This window comes from Dendrobates tinctorius, unplaced genomic scaffold (genome assembly GCF_039654945.1).
Source record: "Dendrobates tinctorius isolate UK_male_01 unplaced genomic scaffold, ASM3965494v1 ptg000089l, whole genome shotgun sequence".
NCBI classification, from domain to species: Eukaryota; Metazoa; Chordata; class Amphibia; order Anura; family Dendrobatidae; genus Dendrobates; species Dendrobates tinctorius.
The window spans coordinates 12,768,029-12,780,755 of NW_027361757.1; the positions used below are offsets into that span (position 1 = coordinate 12,768,029).

A 12,727-nucleotide genomic window follows, 5' to 3' on the forward strand; every position below is an offset into this window, starting at 1 on the left:
AGCCTGAAGCGGCTAATACTTTTTTTCCCCTTTTTCTCCAAAAACTTAAAACAACTTTTTGTAAGGAAAATCTTATAAGAAAGGAAAAAAATATATTAGATCAAGTATGACAGTTCAGCAAAGGCCAGTTTGGGTTCTTCCTCTCCTTCCACCTCTGCCACTCAAATGTTCATTTAGTCTTTTTTGGGTCTAAACCGGAGGTGGAGGTGGTCCTGTAAGGTTAGCAATGTCCCAGTCAGCAATCTTAGGAACTTGAAGCCCCAACTTGTCACAAAAGTTTGGTAGATCCTCCAGAGTGCGCAGTGTTGTCGAAACACCCTCACTCCATGCTGTTAAATCAAAAGGAAAACCACATCTATAGGAGATTCCGAGCCACCTTTTTGGCAAGGTGATACGGGATAAATCCGGAAACAACTGAACAGCATAATCCTGGTACAGAATTTCCTTTAGGGACCTGACTTTTGACAATTTTTTCTTTGGTTTCAAAGTCATGCAGGCAACAGATAATGTCACGTGTGTATGGTGATGAACCTTTAGGCAGCAGGGCACAGAGTGCTTCAATCAAATTTAAGGAGCGCAGAAACTGGGTCTCCTAGGATGGTATTAAAGATGTCCTGCAGGATTAGTTTTAACATTTTCATGTTCAGTAGATTCAGGGACACCTCTCACCCTTCTAGCTGCACCTGCAGCTCTCTAACCATTTTCTGTTGCATAGTGGATGTTTGATACAGCTCAGCCATATGAGATCCTGTTACATCAAGTTCACTCTCGAGTCAATTCTGCCCAATAAAAGCTGCAAGTCCTGCCGCACACAGGCATTTTCAGACCTACATGCGTCTTTAACCTATTAATGCTTTTAAAATCTTCCTTTGAGGAGAAACTAGAAAAAAAAACCAAAAACTATCCAGGGAAGGTGCTCATTTGTTCTCTTTCCTCATTCAAGGACCCCTCTAAATAGTCACTCTCAACCGCCTCATGGATGATACTTGGGTTTAGTCTAGGGGGATCATTTTGGGAGTTAGATACACTATTTTTCCCCAGGTCTACTACACTCCATGATGGTTACTGAATGATTTTGCTGTAACAGTCTCTGCAGCCTGTGCTTGGTCAAGGGAGGGAGATGGCCTCCTATTGATTGCTGCAAGCCGTCGTTATTATCAGAATGGTGATCGGTGGAGACAAACAACTGCTCCAATCCAGCAGGGCAGCACATGATCCCATATATTTTGATCTCTGACCGTTCTCCTTCAAAAGGAGTGGTTTTAAGGATGAAAAGTGAGCTCTTGAGAGAACCCCTTCTCATTATCCCCCGCCTTCTCATCAATATCGTCCAGGCAGGGCTGTGCCAAATAAGTGCTCATTCACAAGAGAGCACAACTTCCCCTTTGCCTGTATGTCCCCCACCAGCACTTAATTCAGACATCTCTCCTTCCTGCATTAGATAGTGTTGCTGACAATCTAGCTGAATCTGCAAAGCATCTAATAGGAAGGCCACCGCCGCCCCTTCCATTACTGGGAGTGTGGTCAAAATGGAATCTCGGGGTGTGTTATCCCTCAACTCGTCTTCTAGTCAACCAGACCACAAGTGATCTGGCTGTACAAGTTGCCGCTATGGCTGGTTTCAGTGTCCCTGACGACAACAACCAGGTACCTTTAAGAAAAGTATCAATTTTCCTGTCTAAGGGGTCTTTTAAATAACCCTGCATCCTCAAAAGGAAAGAGATTATTTCCTTGAGGCTTTGGAAATCACAACATCCAGTTTTGGGGATTTATTCCAGGACATTGTCACCTCCTCTTCAAAAGGGTTATTTCCTCTTGAAGGAAGATGGAAGGGGCCCCATTTTTTCAGTTCTTTCCCATTATTTAGGAGTCCTTGTACATTCTCATTAATAGGGAAGGTTTTATGCCTTCTCTGATCCAGAGTCCCAAACATTATGTCCTGTACTGATTTTTTTTTGTTTTGTTTTCTGGTCGGGCAATCCCATTGTGGACCCTATTGCATTTAGAAGATTTTTTTTTTTTCACTGGAAGATGTAGACAATGACCTGTCCCTGAGTCGCTTTTGGATGAGGATGAACAAGAAGAATTATCCAGAACACCCTTGTCTGAATCTGTAGCTGATAATGTAGGATATCTCTTGGTCTTGTGTCTTTGTGATGTCTCCCCTGAGTGGAATAGGGATCTCAGTTAATTCTCTACCTCTGTTCTAATGAGGGATTTTAAAAACTGGAGGTAAAATTCAGAGTCTCTTCCGATATGGTCTCATCAATACAAGACTGGCACAATTTTTTAGGCCGTTCCCTGACCACAGAACACTAGCTCTGTGATTTGTTTTTTCTAAACATTTCTTAGGGGCTCCTAGCCACAGAAGTAAAGACGAGAGAAGAGAGGGAAAACCTCAGTAAGCTTTCTCGTAGATCACTCAGGATATAAAGGGGTATGAAACGAGAGGCAGAATGTCATCCGATATCTCTCCTTTGGAGACCGCGTAATTCTCTTTACTGCTGGAGCTGTGCAGACTTGACCTGTAATTCCGGGTCCTGTGTACCCTGCATGAGCGTCTGCAACTCCTGTCCTGGTGTGGCTGCTGTTTCTTCTGTGGGCATTATTGACATTCGGTTTGGAGATGCTGTGGCTGCTATTGCTGCAGCATTGTATGCTGCTGTGGAGGGGGCTGCTTTGCCTCCATAGTGAAATACACACACCCCTGCCTGGTCAGCGATCCACCCTAAAATACACAGACTTCAGGGCATCTGCCAGCCAGCGTGCTCCTGCAGCTTTCAGTACCTGCCTTTGAAGTATTAACCAAGGTTAAAAGGTCCAGGTGCATATCAGGGCGAGACTTCTGGTCCCCACCCTGGGACATGAGGCTGCCGGCCTCCATGCGGTGATGGTGCCACAGACCTCTGCCAGTCGGACGGATAAGACCCACTCAGGCCCCCCGGGGTGCTTCCAGCTTTCCCGACGCCGGTTGCAGCAGAGATTGTGCCCTGCCCTAATCTACCAGCCAGGTCTGGGAACCTTGCCTTCCTTTTCCCTTTAGGTCTTCTGTCGTTGTCCAATTTGGTACCCGTCAAGGCCAAGAAGCCAACTGATGCAGAGAGAGGCACCTCCTTTTTATCTTGAAGGTTTACTTTCCTTGAAGGGCGGATCCCCTCTCTCGTTGGTGCCACCATGGGCAACAGAAAAACAATACATATTTATTTAGCTTTGAACGCCTTGTCCATATAGGAGGCAAATGGTGGCTCTGTAATAGGAAATTTACTTATCGTAGAAATGTCAGAATAATTTCATTAATGAATCCCTATATTTAAATAATACAGTTTTTCTATAATGCAGAATATTCTTTTGTAGTCTGATTTCATACAAAATATTTGATTCAAATAAATGCATTTATGAAAATCATCTCGTTTATTGTATCATGTCCTGAATAACTTTCCTTCTTAAATCTTGTCAAGCACATTGAGATAATTAGAAAAACTATACAAGTAATTACATTTGCAATACTCAACCTCAGGATATCTGACAAAAATACATAGTCAAAATGACTTGCGGCAGGTGTCAGAACTCTACAAAACAAACATTTACACTACAGATTTCCAAGTGTGCAATAGCAGACTCATCTGTACATTCCCCACTAAGGCTTCAGCCAGTCCTGTAATAGCAGTTATAAGTAAATACTCACACTGATCTTCCGACGTATAAGGCACTGAAAACGATGGAACAAGATATATATTTAAAAAAAAAAAAAAAAAAAAAAAACGCACAGCGAGTGGTCTAATTCTAAGGGTAGTTCCAGGCCAAAATTATTAATTGAGGTGTAGAAATAGGACATACATTAATACTCATGATTCAAGGAGGGTTTCCATCCAGGAAAGATGTGTGCAAAAGGGAGTTCAAGTGATTCTAGATCCTTCAGAAAGCGCATCATGGCATTGTGGATCTAACATCTTCGTTGGGTGGGGGTTCATTAATGAAAAGAGGTTTGTCTCCCAATCTTTTCAGGCTACCAGTAAAGGCAGGCGAGTATCTGAGGACAATAACTTTACTTCCTTTCTATTGTCATTTTCCCTGGAATCTGCCAACAATCGTTCAAAGCAAGGAAATCCGTTGACGATACAAAGTGTAAAATATTTTAAAAGTACCAGAACATTAAATTCAGAGTCTATTGTCCTTTTTAGCGTGGTAAACTTCCATCAGCCATCTCCTGATCTGTATTGTCAGGGAGGTGGACACCCAAACTTTGTAATAAATTGGAAGCTGGTCCAGCCAGGCCAGATTGAGAGCTGAACGATTCAAGGAGATTTGTCACCAAATTTAAATCCACATCCACTGGGGCCAGGTCTGCCTCATGAGCATCCACCTCTTCAGCTTTATCTGTGTTGGGATGGGCTGCACTCTGCTTGGCAAAAAAAGGAAAAATTAGAACAGTTTTGTATTGGCGACTAAGGCCGGGGTCACACTGCGCTTAAGGCAGTCCGCTGACAGACTGCTTTACACCGCGGTATAACACAGTCCGTTAACGCCGCCATAGACCCCTATAATGTAGCGCGTTGCGACGTATGCTGTAAAGCGGCACGCGTTCGCAACGTGCCGTTATTCACTGACGGAGCCTTGGACGCGGGCTGCAGCGTCTGAGGCTCCGTCACTGCTAGCGCTGATGAAGCTTCAGCGCTAGAGCATAACACATCACATTATGCTATAGTGTTAGCACAACCTGTCAACGATATGCGAACCTGGCCTTACACTACTCCAAAATGAACTCGAGCAATAATCTTGAAAATGAAAATTCTACCTGACTGATTTGAATAAAAGTATTCCTCACCACATTTTTCTTTTTGGTGAAGCTTTTCCCTATGTCTGTGTGTGCCAATTCTTTGTCCATAACGTCCATATAAGAGTGAAGGCTTTGCAGGGCATCTGCGTTCAGTGGTGTGGCCTGATCGTCGCCTAAATAATCATCATCACTGTTCAGTAACTCAAAATCTTCTTCTGAGACTAGATCATCAGAATCCAGTTCCTCTGGGCTTGGACCTGTGAAAATATGCAACTAAGTACAATGTCCTCTAAAGCGAATAGAAAACCCCTTTAATGCATTTAAAGTTTTCGCTTCCCTTCTTCCCAGAGCCATAACTTTTTTATTGTTCCGTCAATATGGCCATGTGAGGGCTTGTTTTTTGGCAGGACGAGTTGTACTTTTTGAACGACGCCGCTGGTTTTACCATGTTGTGTACTAGAAAACGGGAAAAAAATTCCAAGTGCGGTGAAATTGCAAAAAAAGTGCAATCCCAAACTTGTTTTTTGTCTGTTTTTTTTTTTTACTAGGTTCACGAAATGCTAAAAGTGACCTGCCAATATGATTCTACAGGTCATTACGCGTTCATGGACACCAAACATGTCTAGGTTCTCTTTTATCTGAGTGGTGAAAAAAAAAATTCCAAACTTTTTTTTTTTTTTTTTTTTTAAACAAAAGAATTTGCACCATTTTGCGATGCCCGCAGCTTCTCCACTCTGTGATCTCGGGTTGGGTGAGGGCTTACTTTTTGTGCGCTGAGCTGACGCTTTTAATGATACCATTTTGGTGCAGATACGAACTTTTGATCGCCAGTTATTGCATTTTAATGCAATGTTGCAGAGAACAAAAAAAGTAATTCTGGCATTTTGACTTTTTTCCTCACTCTGCCAATTAGCGATCAGAATATATATATTTTTTTTTATTGATCGGGCAATTCTGAACGTGGCGATACCAAATATGTCTATACTTGATTTTATTTTTCATGGTTTTATTTTGAATGGGGCGAAAGTGCGGTGATTTGAACTTTTTTTAATAACATTTTCTTTTTACTTTTGGCATGATTCAATAGTCTTCCATGGGAGACTAGAAGCTGCCACAACCTGATCAGCTCTGCTACATAGAGGCGATGATCAGATTCGCCTCTGTATAGCAGATTTACTCAGTTGCTATGAGCGCTGACCACTGGGTGGCGCCCACAGCAAGCTGGCACTGACAGGCATAGAGGTTTCCAAGAGACCTCCGGTTGTCATGCCAACGCACCGGTGACCCGCGATGGGGGTCATTGGCGCGATTGCCGGAAGCACTCGTTAAATGACTGTCAAGAGTTTGACAGCGGCATTTAACCCCTTCCCGACCTTTGACGCCATGTAGGCATCATGAAAGTCTGTGCCAATCCGACCCATGACGCCTATGTGCCCACGATCGCTTTGATTGGCTGTTAAAAGTGAAACAGCCAATCAGAGCGATTTGTAACATTTCACCAATGAAATTTGGTGAAATATTACAATCCAGCCATGGCGGATGCTGCACTAGCATCTGCCATGGCTGGAGACAGAGATCCGACCCCCCCCTACACAGACTGCGGCGCCATATTTGAAGAGCTGTAGTTTTTCCATATTTCGTCAGACAGTCGTGTGAGTGCTCATATCATGCAGGACAAGTTGATGTTTTTAATTGTACTATTTTCGTGTACATAATTTTTTGAGCACTTTCTATTCCAATTTAGGAGAGGCAGAATTAAAAACCAGCAATTCAGGATTTTTTATGCCACTCTGTGTGCTAAAATTGATAAGACAGCTTTATTCTTCAGGCCGGCACAATTACAGAGATACCACAATTTTTATTTTGGTGCTTTTCATTATATATATATATATATATATATATATATATATATATATATATATATATATATATATATATATATATATATATATAATTTTGCATTGCTGCGACCAGCGTTTATAGCAGATGAGTATTTCTGCTACAGCCCTGCTGTGAGTAGCACAGGCAGAGTATTACAGCTTCAGGCCTCCTAATAAGACTATTGAATGATGGGCGTGGAGAGCGGTGAATATTCATTCCCTTAAGTAGCGGGCAGACGTGATCACTTGGCCGCTGCAGGAAGACTGTGACTGACACTGTGCATGCTACTAAATAGCAATTAATACTCACTGCCCTCTACGCATATAGTTTCGGAGTGGAGAGCAGTGAGTATGTCAGCAACCGTCCTTGGCTTGTAAGCAGCACATGACGTCACCGCCACACGCTGCTTACAGGCATAAATCAGCTGCTGGCACTGGAACAAGACGCTGCAGGGCAGCGCAGGGATGGTAAAGTAGGATGATTTATGGTTTTGATAGGGGCCAAGCATACCAGGATAGGGATGAGGAGACAATGCATACCCAGCTTATACTTGAGGCAATAGGTTTTCCCAGTTTTTTTGTGATAAAATTAGGTGCCTCGGCTTATACTTGAGTCTATATGGTATTTATTCTTTTGCCCATTATAGATTTTAGTGAGCTACAGAGACTTGGAGAATTTCAGTTCCATCACATAGATGTGTAAAATATACAAATAAATAAATAATTACCAATGATCTTTTTTAAAGCACTTGTGAAAGAATCGACATCAAACGTAATCGGTACTTCTGGAAGATTCCTGCGTATGTCGTAAAACAAGAAGCATGTACAACTATTAGTAACAGTGCCGCATAACCTGTCACTTAGAGGTTTGTATAATAAATGGGACTGGGAGATTCCTGCAGATGACCTCATAACCAGTTGTAATCTATAGAAATGAATCAAGATGTATTTCAGCGCTTCTATTCTTTATTTGCACATTCTTTCATAAAGACTAAAGACGCAAGCAAACAATTCTTTACGTAAATATCACAGGGAACGTCCCATCAGTCATTTGTTTTGTATTCCATTGGTAAACTTTCACAGCTATAATAGGTATGAGCGGGCACCAAAATGCTCGGGTGTTCATAATTCCTAATAGTCGCATGCACATTGAGAAATTGCATGTTACAGGAATAAAAAAAAGTTACCGTAAACATTTTTGTCCTGTATACTGACTTTAATTAAAAAATAGGAAAGGTTAGTGTAATTTAAAGGAACCAAGAACAGCCAAAAATAAGGAACTTGGATATAACCTGTATTAGATATAAAGGAGGGGCTCACACTTTTTTTTTCAAATTTTTGTGTATTGGTACTCCTAGACTCATGCACTTTTAAGTGTTATATACCAAGGAAATGTACTCCAGACCATGGAAGTCTATGGGTGAGCAATATAATACTGATAAGGGTATGTGCACACGTTGAGTAAAATTTCTCCATCTCTTGGCAGGAAAAAATGCAGCTGCAAAAATGCACATTTATTGATTTCAGTGAAGTGAATGGTGAAAAACGCACAGAAAATTGACATGCTGCAGATTTTCTGCACCAAGTCTGCAAATCAAAAATATTCAACATGTGCATGACAGTCAACGTTTCTCGTTCACTTGCTGGCATCAGGTTGTCACAAATCCGCTCAGAAAAAAAAAAAACAAAAAAAAAAAAAAAAAAAAAACCCGAAAATGCACCAAATCTGCAACGTGTGCACACAGCCTAAACTTTTTTAACAAGTGTTTTGGAGGCTTATATGGCAATAAAATGTACCCAAGAAGATTTAATACTAATGGATGAGAAATGTAACCCAGCAAAAATTTTACAATGAGTGTTATACATCACAAAAATTGTATCCCAGAACACAATAGTGTACGGCTAAGAAATGTGAACAAACAATTTTACAAATGCTTCTTTTGCCATCTCACCAAAATGTGTCAGAAAGCACGCAATACTGTATAGATGAGTAATTTAATGCTGAACTATTTTTCTACGCTTTGTGTAAGTTTTACATACCACTGTAATGCAACAATAACCATGTTAAACTGTATGGAGTCATTAAACCCATAAAAGAGGGATTTTGGGTTCTTACTGTAAAATCTCTCTTTCTTGGAGCCTTCATTGGGGGACACAGATTACCATGGGTGTATGCTGCTGCTGCTAGGAGGCTGGCACTATGCAAAACAAAAAACTTGGCTCCTCCCCGGCAGTATACACCCACCGACAGGCACCAAGTACCTCAGTTGGTGAGAAAGCAGTAGGAGAAGCAACCAAAAAACTATCAACATATGTACCAACCCAACAAGGGACTCGAAGACCCAACACGATACAACTTAAACAGGGAGGGTGCTGTGTCCCCCAATGAAGGCTCTAAGAAAGAGATTTTACGGCAAGAACCCAAAATCCCTCTTTCTTTATCGCCTTATTGGGGGACACAGATTACCATGGGACGTTCCACAGCAGTCCCGAGGGTGGGAACAGCCATAAAGGAACGAAGGAAGGAAGGAAGGGCTTAGGTCGGCCGATGTGCAACCGCCGCCTGCAAAACCTTCCTACCAAGAGCTGCATCAGAGGAGGCCTGGGTATGAACCCTGTAGAACCTCGCAAAGGTGTGCAAAGACGACCAGGTCGCGGCTCTGCAAAGTTGTAAGGCTGAAGCCTGGTGTCGCACAGCCCAAGAAGCCCCTACAGCCCGGGTGGAGTGGGCTCTCACTCCCGGAGGGGGGCGTTTTTCCTGAAGTCGGTAGGCTTCCAGAATGGTAGAACGAATCCAGCGAGCGATTGTGGATTTGGATGCCGGAAGCCCTTTCCGGCGACCTTCAGAGATGACAAGCAGGGAATCGGATTGGCGAAGCGAGGCGGTCCTGGCAAGGTAGACAGGCAAGGCTGTCACTACATCCAGTTTATGGAACGACTTTTCCAGAGGGTGAACAGGCGCAGGACAAAATGAGGGGAGGACGATATCCTCGTTAATGTGAAACGAGGATACCACTTTAGGAAGGAATCTCTGATGTTGCCGACAAATAGGGATGTGGCGGTAGGCATCCTGTATGTCCACAGAGCAGAGGAACTCTCCGGGTTCCATTGAGGCTATTACCGAGCACAGGGCTTCATCTTGAAGTGGAGGACCCTCATATGGCGGTTGAGCAACTTGAGGTGCAAAATTGGACGAAGAGAGCCGTCTTTTTTCGGGACTACAAAGAGATTTGAGCAGAACCTTGAAAACCGTTCGTTTGAAGGAACGGGAACGACAACCCCGGCGGAAAGAAGGGAGGAGACTGCCTGCCTGAAGGAACCCTGGAATCTGGGACCGCTGTCTTGGGGGTCGAGACAGGAAGAAGCGACTGTTTGGGAGGAGGGGGGGGGGGGGAAAGAAAATTCGATTTTGGAACCGGAAGTGATGATTTCCCTGACCCAAGCGTCGTCGACAACAGACAGCCAAGCGTCCTTGAAAGAGGAAAGTCTGGCTCCCACCCTGGGGGTGACTCGTTACTTAAGAGGAAAATCTGCCAGACCGGGAGCCTGAAGACATGGAGGGCTGACCTCTTGACCTCCAGCGGGGAGCGGGTTTATATGATGGTTTCCTCCGGTCCCTGGAAGCGGAGGGCCAGTCCTGCTGGGATGAACCTTCTGTGGAAGAGAAGGGGCGAAAGGACATACGGCCGAGCAGCCTTTCTGTTGAAAAACCTTCTAGGCCGGGACAGAGGAAGGGACGTACTTTTACCACCAGTGGCATCCAAAACTATTGATCCAGCTAGGCGCCAAAGAGCCTAGAGCCGTGAAAAGCCAGGTTGGTGAGCAACTTTTTAGAGGTGGCGTCCGCACTCCACGACTTCAACCAAAGGATACGGCGTATGGCTACTATGTTGCTGTTAGCTCTTGCTACACACCCGGCCACGTCTAAGGAGGCGGCCAAAAGGTATTTACCCGCATGATTAATTTGGTATGCCAAATTTGCCAGCTCGTCCTGAGGTGCTGCCGCTAAGATGCCCTTGCGAAGAATTTTTGCCCAAGCTCATATGACCTTGGCCACCCAAGCGGAGGCGAAAATAGGACAGAGGGAGGCGCCGGATGCCTCAAAAAGGAGATTTTTGTGTACTCACCGTAAAATCTCTCTCTTAGCCTTTAATTGGGGGACACAGAACCGTGTGTGTTATGCTGCTGTCCACTAGGAGGCGACACTATGCATAATCTGAAAAAGATTAACCTTGGCTCCTCCTCTGCAGTATACACCCCTGGACGGCATCAGCCTTCTCCAGTTTTGTGCAAAAGCATTAGGAGGAATATACCAGAAACATAACCATGCCTGTAAGAAGGCTACTATAAACGAGCTCAAACAATATGAGAACCCAGCTCAAACAATATGAGAACCCAAACGTAAACAATGGCCCGCAAGGGCAACAGGGTGGTAGCTGTGTCCCCCAATTAAAGGCTAAGAGAAAGATTTTACGGTGAGTACACAAAAATCTCCTTTACTCTGTCGCCTTATTGGGGGACACAGAACCGTGGGACGTCCCAAAGCAGTCCCTGGGTGGGAAGCATTGGATGAATATTGTACTGACAGTTCCCTAAATTTGGGGTACTGCCGCCTGCAGGACCCGTCTACCCAGGCTCGCATACGCCGAGGACTGGGTATGCACTCTGTAGTGTTTTGTAAATGTGTGCAGGCTAGTCCAAGTGGCTGCCTTACACACTTGATGTGCCGAGGCTTGATGCTGAATGGCCCAAGAGGCCCCTACCGCCCGCGTAGAGTGAGCAGTGATACCGGCCGGAAGAGTAGAATTGTTAAGGCGGTAAGCTTCTTGAATGCTGGACTTGATCCACCTAGCAAGGGTGGCGTTGGAAGCCGGTAGGCCCTTGCGAATGCCTTCTGGAAGAAGGAAAAGTGAATTAGACTTCCGGAAGGGAGAAGTCCTAGACACGTAAATACGCAATGCCCTGACGAGGTCTAGCGTATGCAGAGCCTTCTCCACTCTATGAACGGGAACCGGGCAAAGAGATGGTAATGAGATTTTCTCATTGAGGTGGACACAACCTTCAGAAGGAAGGATGGCACTGTACAGAGAACCACCTTGTCCTGATGAAAAACCAGGAAGGGTTGTCTGCAGGAAAGAGCTGAAAGTTCGGACACCCTGCGTAGCGAGGTGATTGCCACCAGGAAAAACCACTTCCTGTGATAGAAAGCGGAGTGAGACCTCCTTTAGGGGTTCAAAAGGAGGTGTCTGTAGTGCTGTCAAGACCAGGTTGAGGTCCCACGTCTCCGACGGATGTTTGTAGGTGGGAACCAATCGAGAAACCCCTTGGAGAAAAGTCTTCACTTGCGGCTTGTTAGCAAAATGCCTCTGAAAGAGCACTGAAAGCGCTGACACTTGGCTCTTAAGCGAGCCCAGGGATAGCCCGGCGTCCAGACCTGACTGAAGGAAACCGAGGACCTTTGGAAGAGAATAGGGGAGTGGGATGTGCCCACGAAATTCGCACCATGTGAAGAAAGCCTTCCAGGTAAGATAGTAAATTTTGGCTGAAGTTGGCTTTCGAGCCCTGATCGTGGTTTTAACAACGTCCGATGAAAAAACCTGCTTGGGTCAAAATCCAGGTCTCAATGGCCACGCCGTCAAATTGAGAGCCCCTGATTTCTGGTGGAAGAACAGGCCTTGTGACAGAAGTTCGGGACGTGTGGGGAGACGCCAGGGAGCGTCTGCTGTGAGTTGCACTACGTCGGCCTACCATGTACACCTGGGCCAGTCTGGAGTGAATAGGATGGTGGGAACACCCTCCTGTTTGATCTTCCTCAGGACTCTGGAAATCAGGGGAAGGGGTGGAATGTACAGAAGCTGGAACTGGGTCCAGTCCTGAACCAGGGCATCTGCTCCGAGCGACTGCGGATCGCGCGTCCTGGCCATGAAATTGGGAACTTTGGCATTGAGATGGGATGCCATCAGGACCACGTCCGGGGACCCCCAACGATGGCAGATCTGATGGAAAACTTCGGGATGGAGAGACCACTCCCCCGAGTCCATTCCTTGACGGCTGAGATAGTCGGCTTCCC

The 12,727-nt window shown here is 44.8% G+C and overlaps 1 protein-coding gene across 1 annotated transcript in view; it reads right to left on the bottom strand.

The window, feature by feature from the left end:
- Positions 1-3,388: 3,388 nt before the first annotated feature.
- The window catches only part of ECD (ecdysoneless cell cycle regulator), a 65,674-nt gene continuing 56,335 nt past the window's right edge, over positions 3,389-12,727 (bottom strand). Inside the window, exons 12-14 of the mRNA XM_073585827.1 lie at positions 7,386-7,453; positions 4,826-5,034; positions 3,389-4,399 (exon numbers count right to left, since the gene is read on the bottom strand). Coding sequence (XP_073441928.1) covers positions 4,178-4,399; positions 4,826-5,034; positions 7,386-7,453 — 499 coding nt within the window. The 3' untranslated portion in view covers positions 3,389-4,177. The remainder of the gene's footprint in view (positions 4,400-4,825; positions 5,035-7,385; positions 7,454-12,727) is intronic.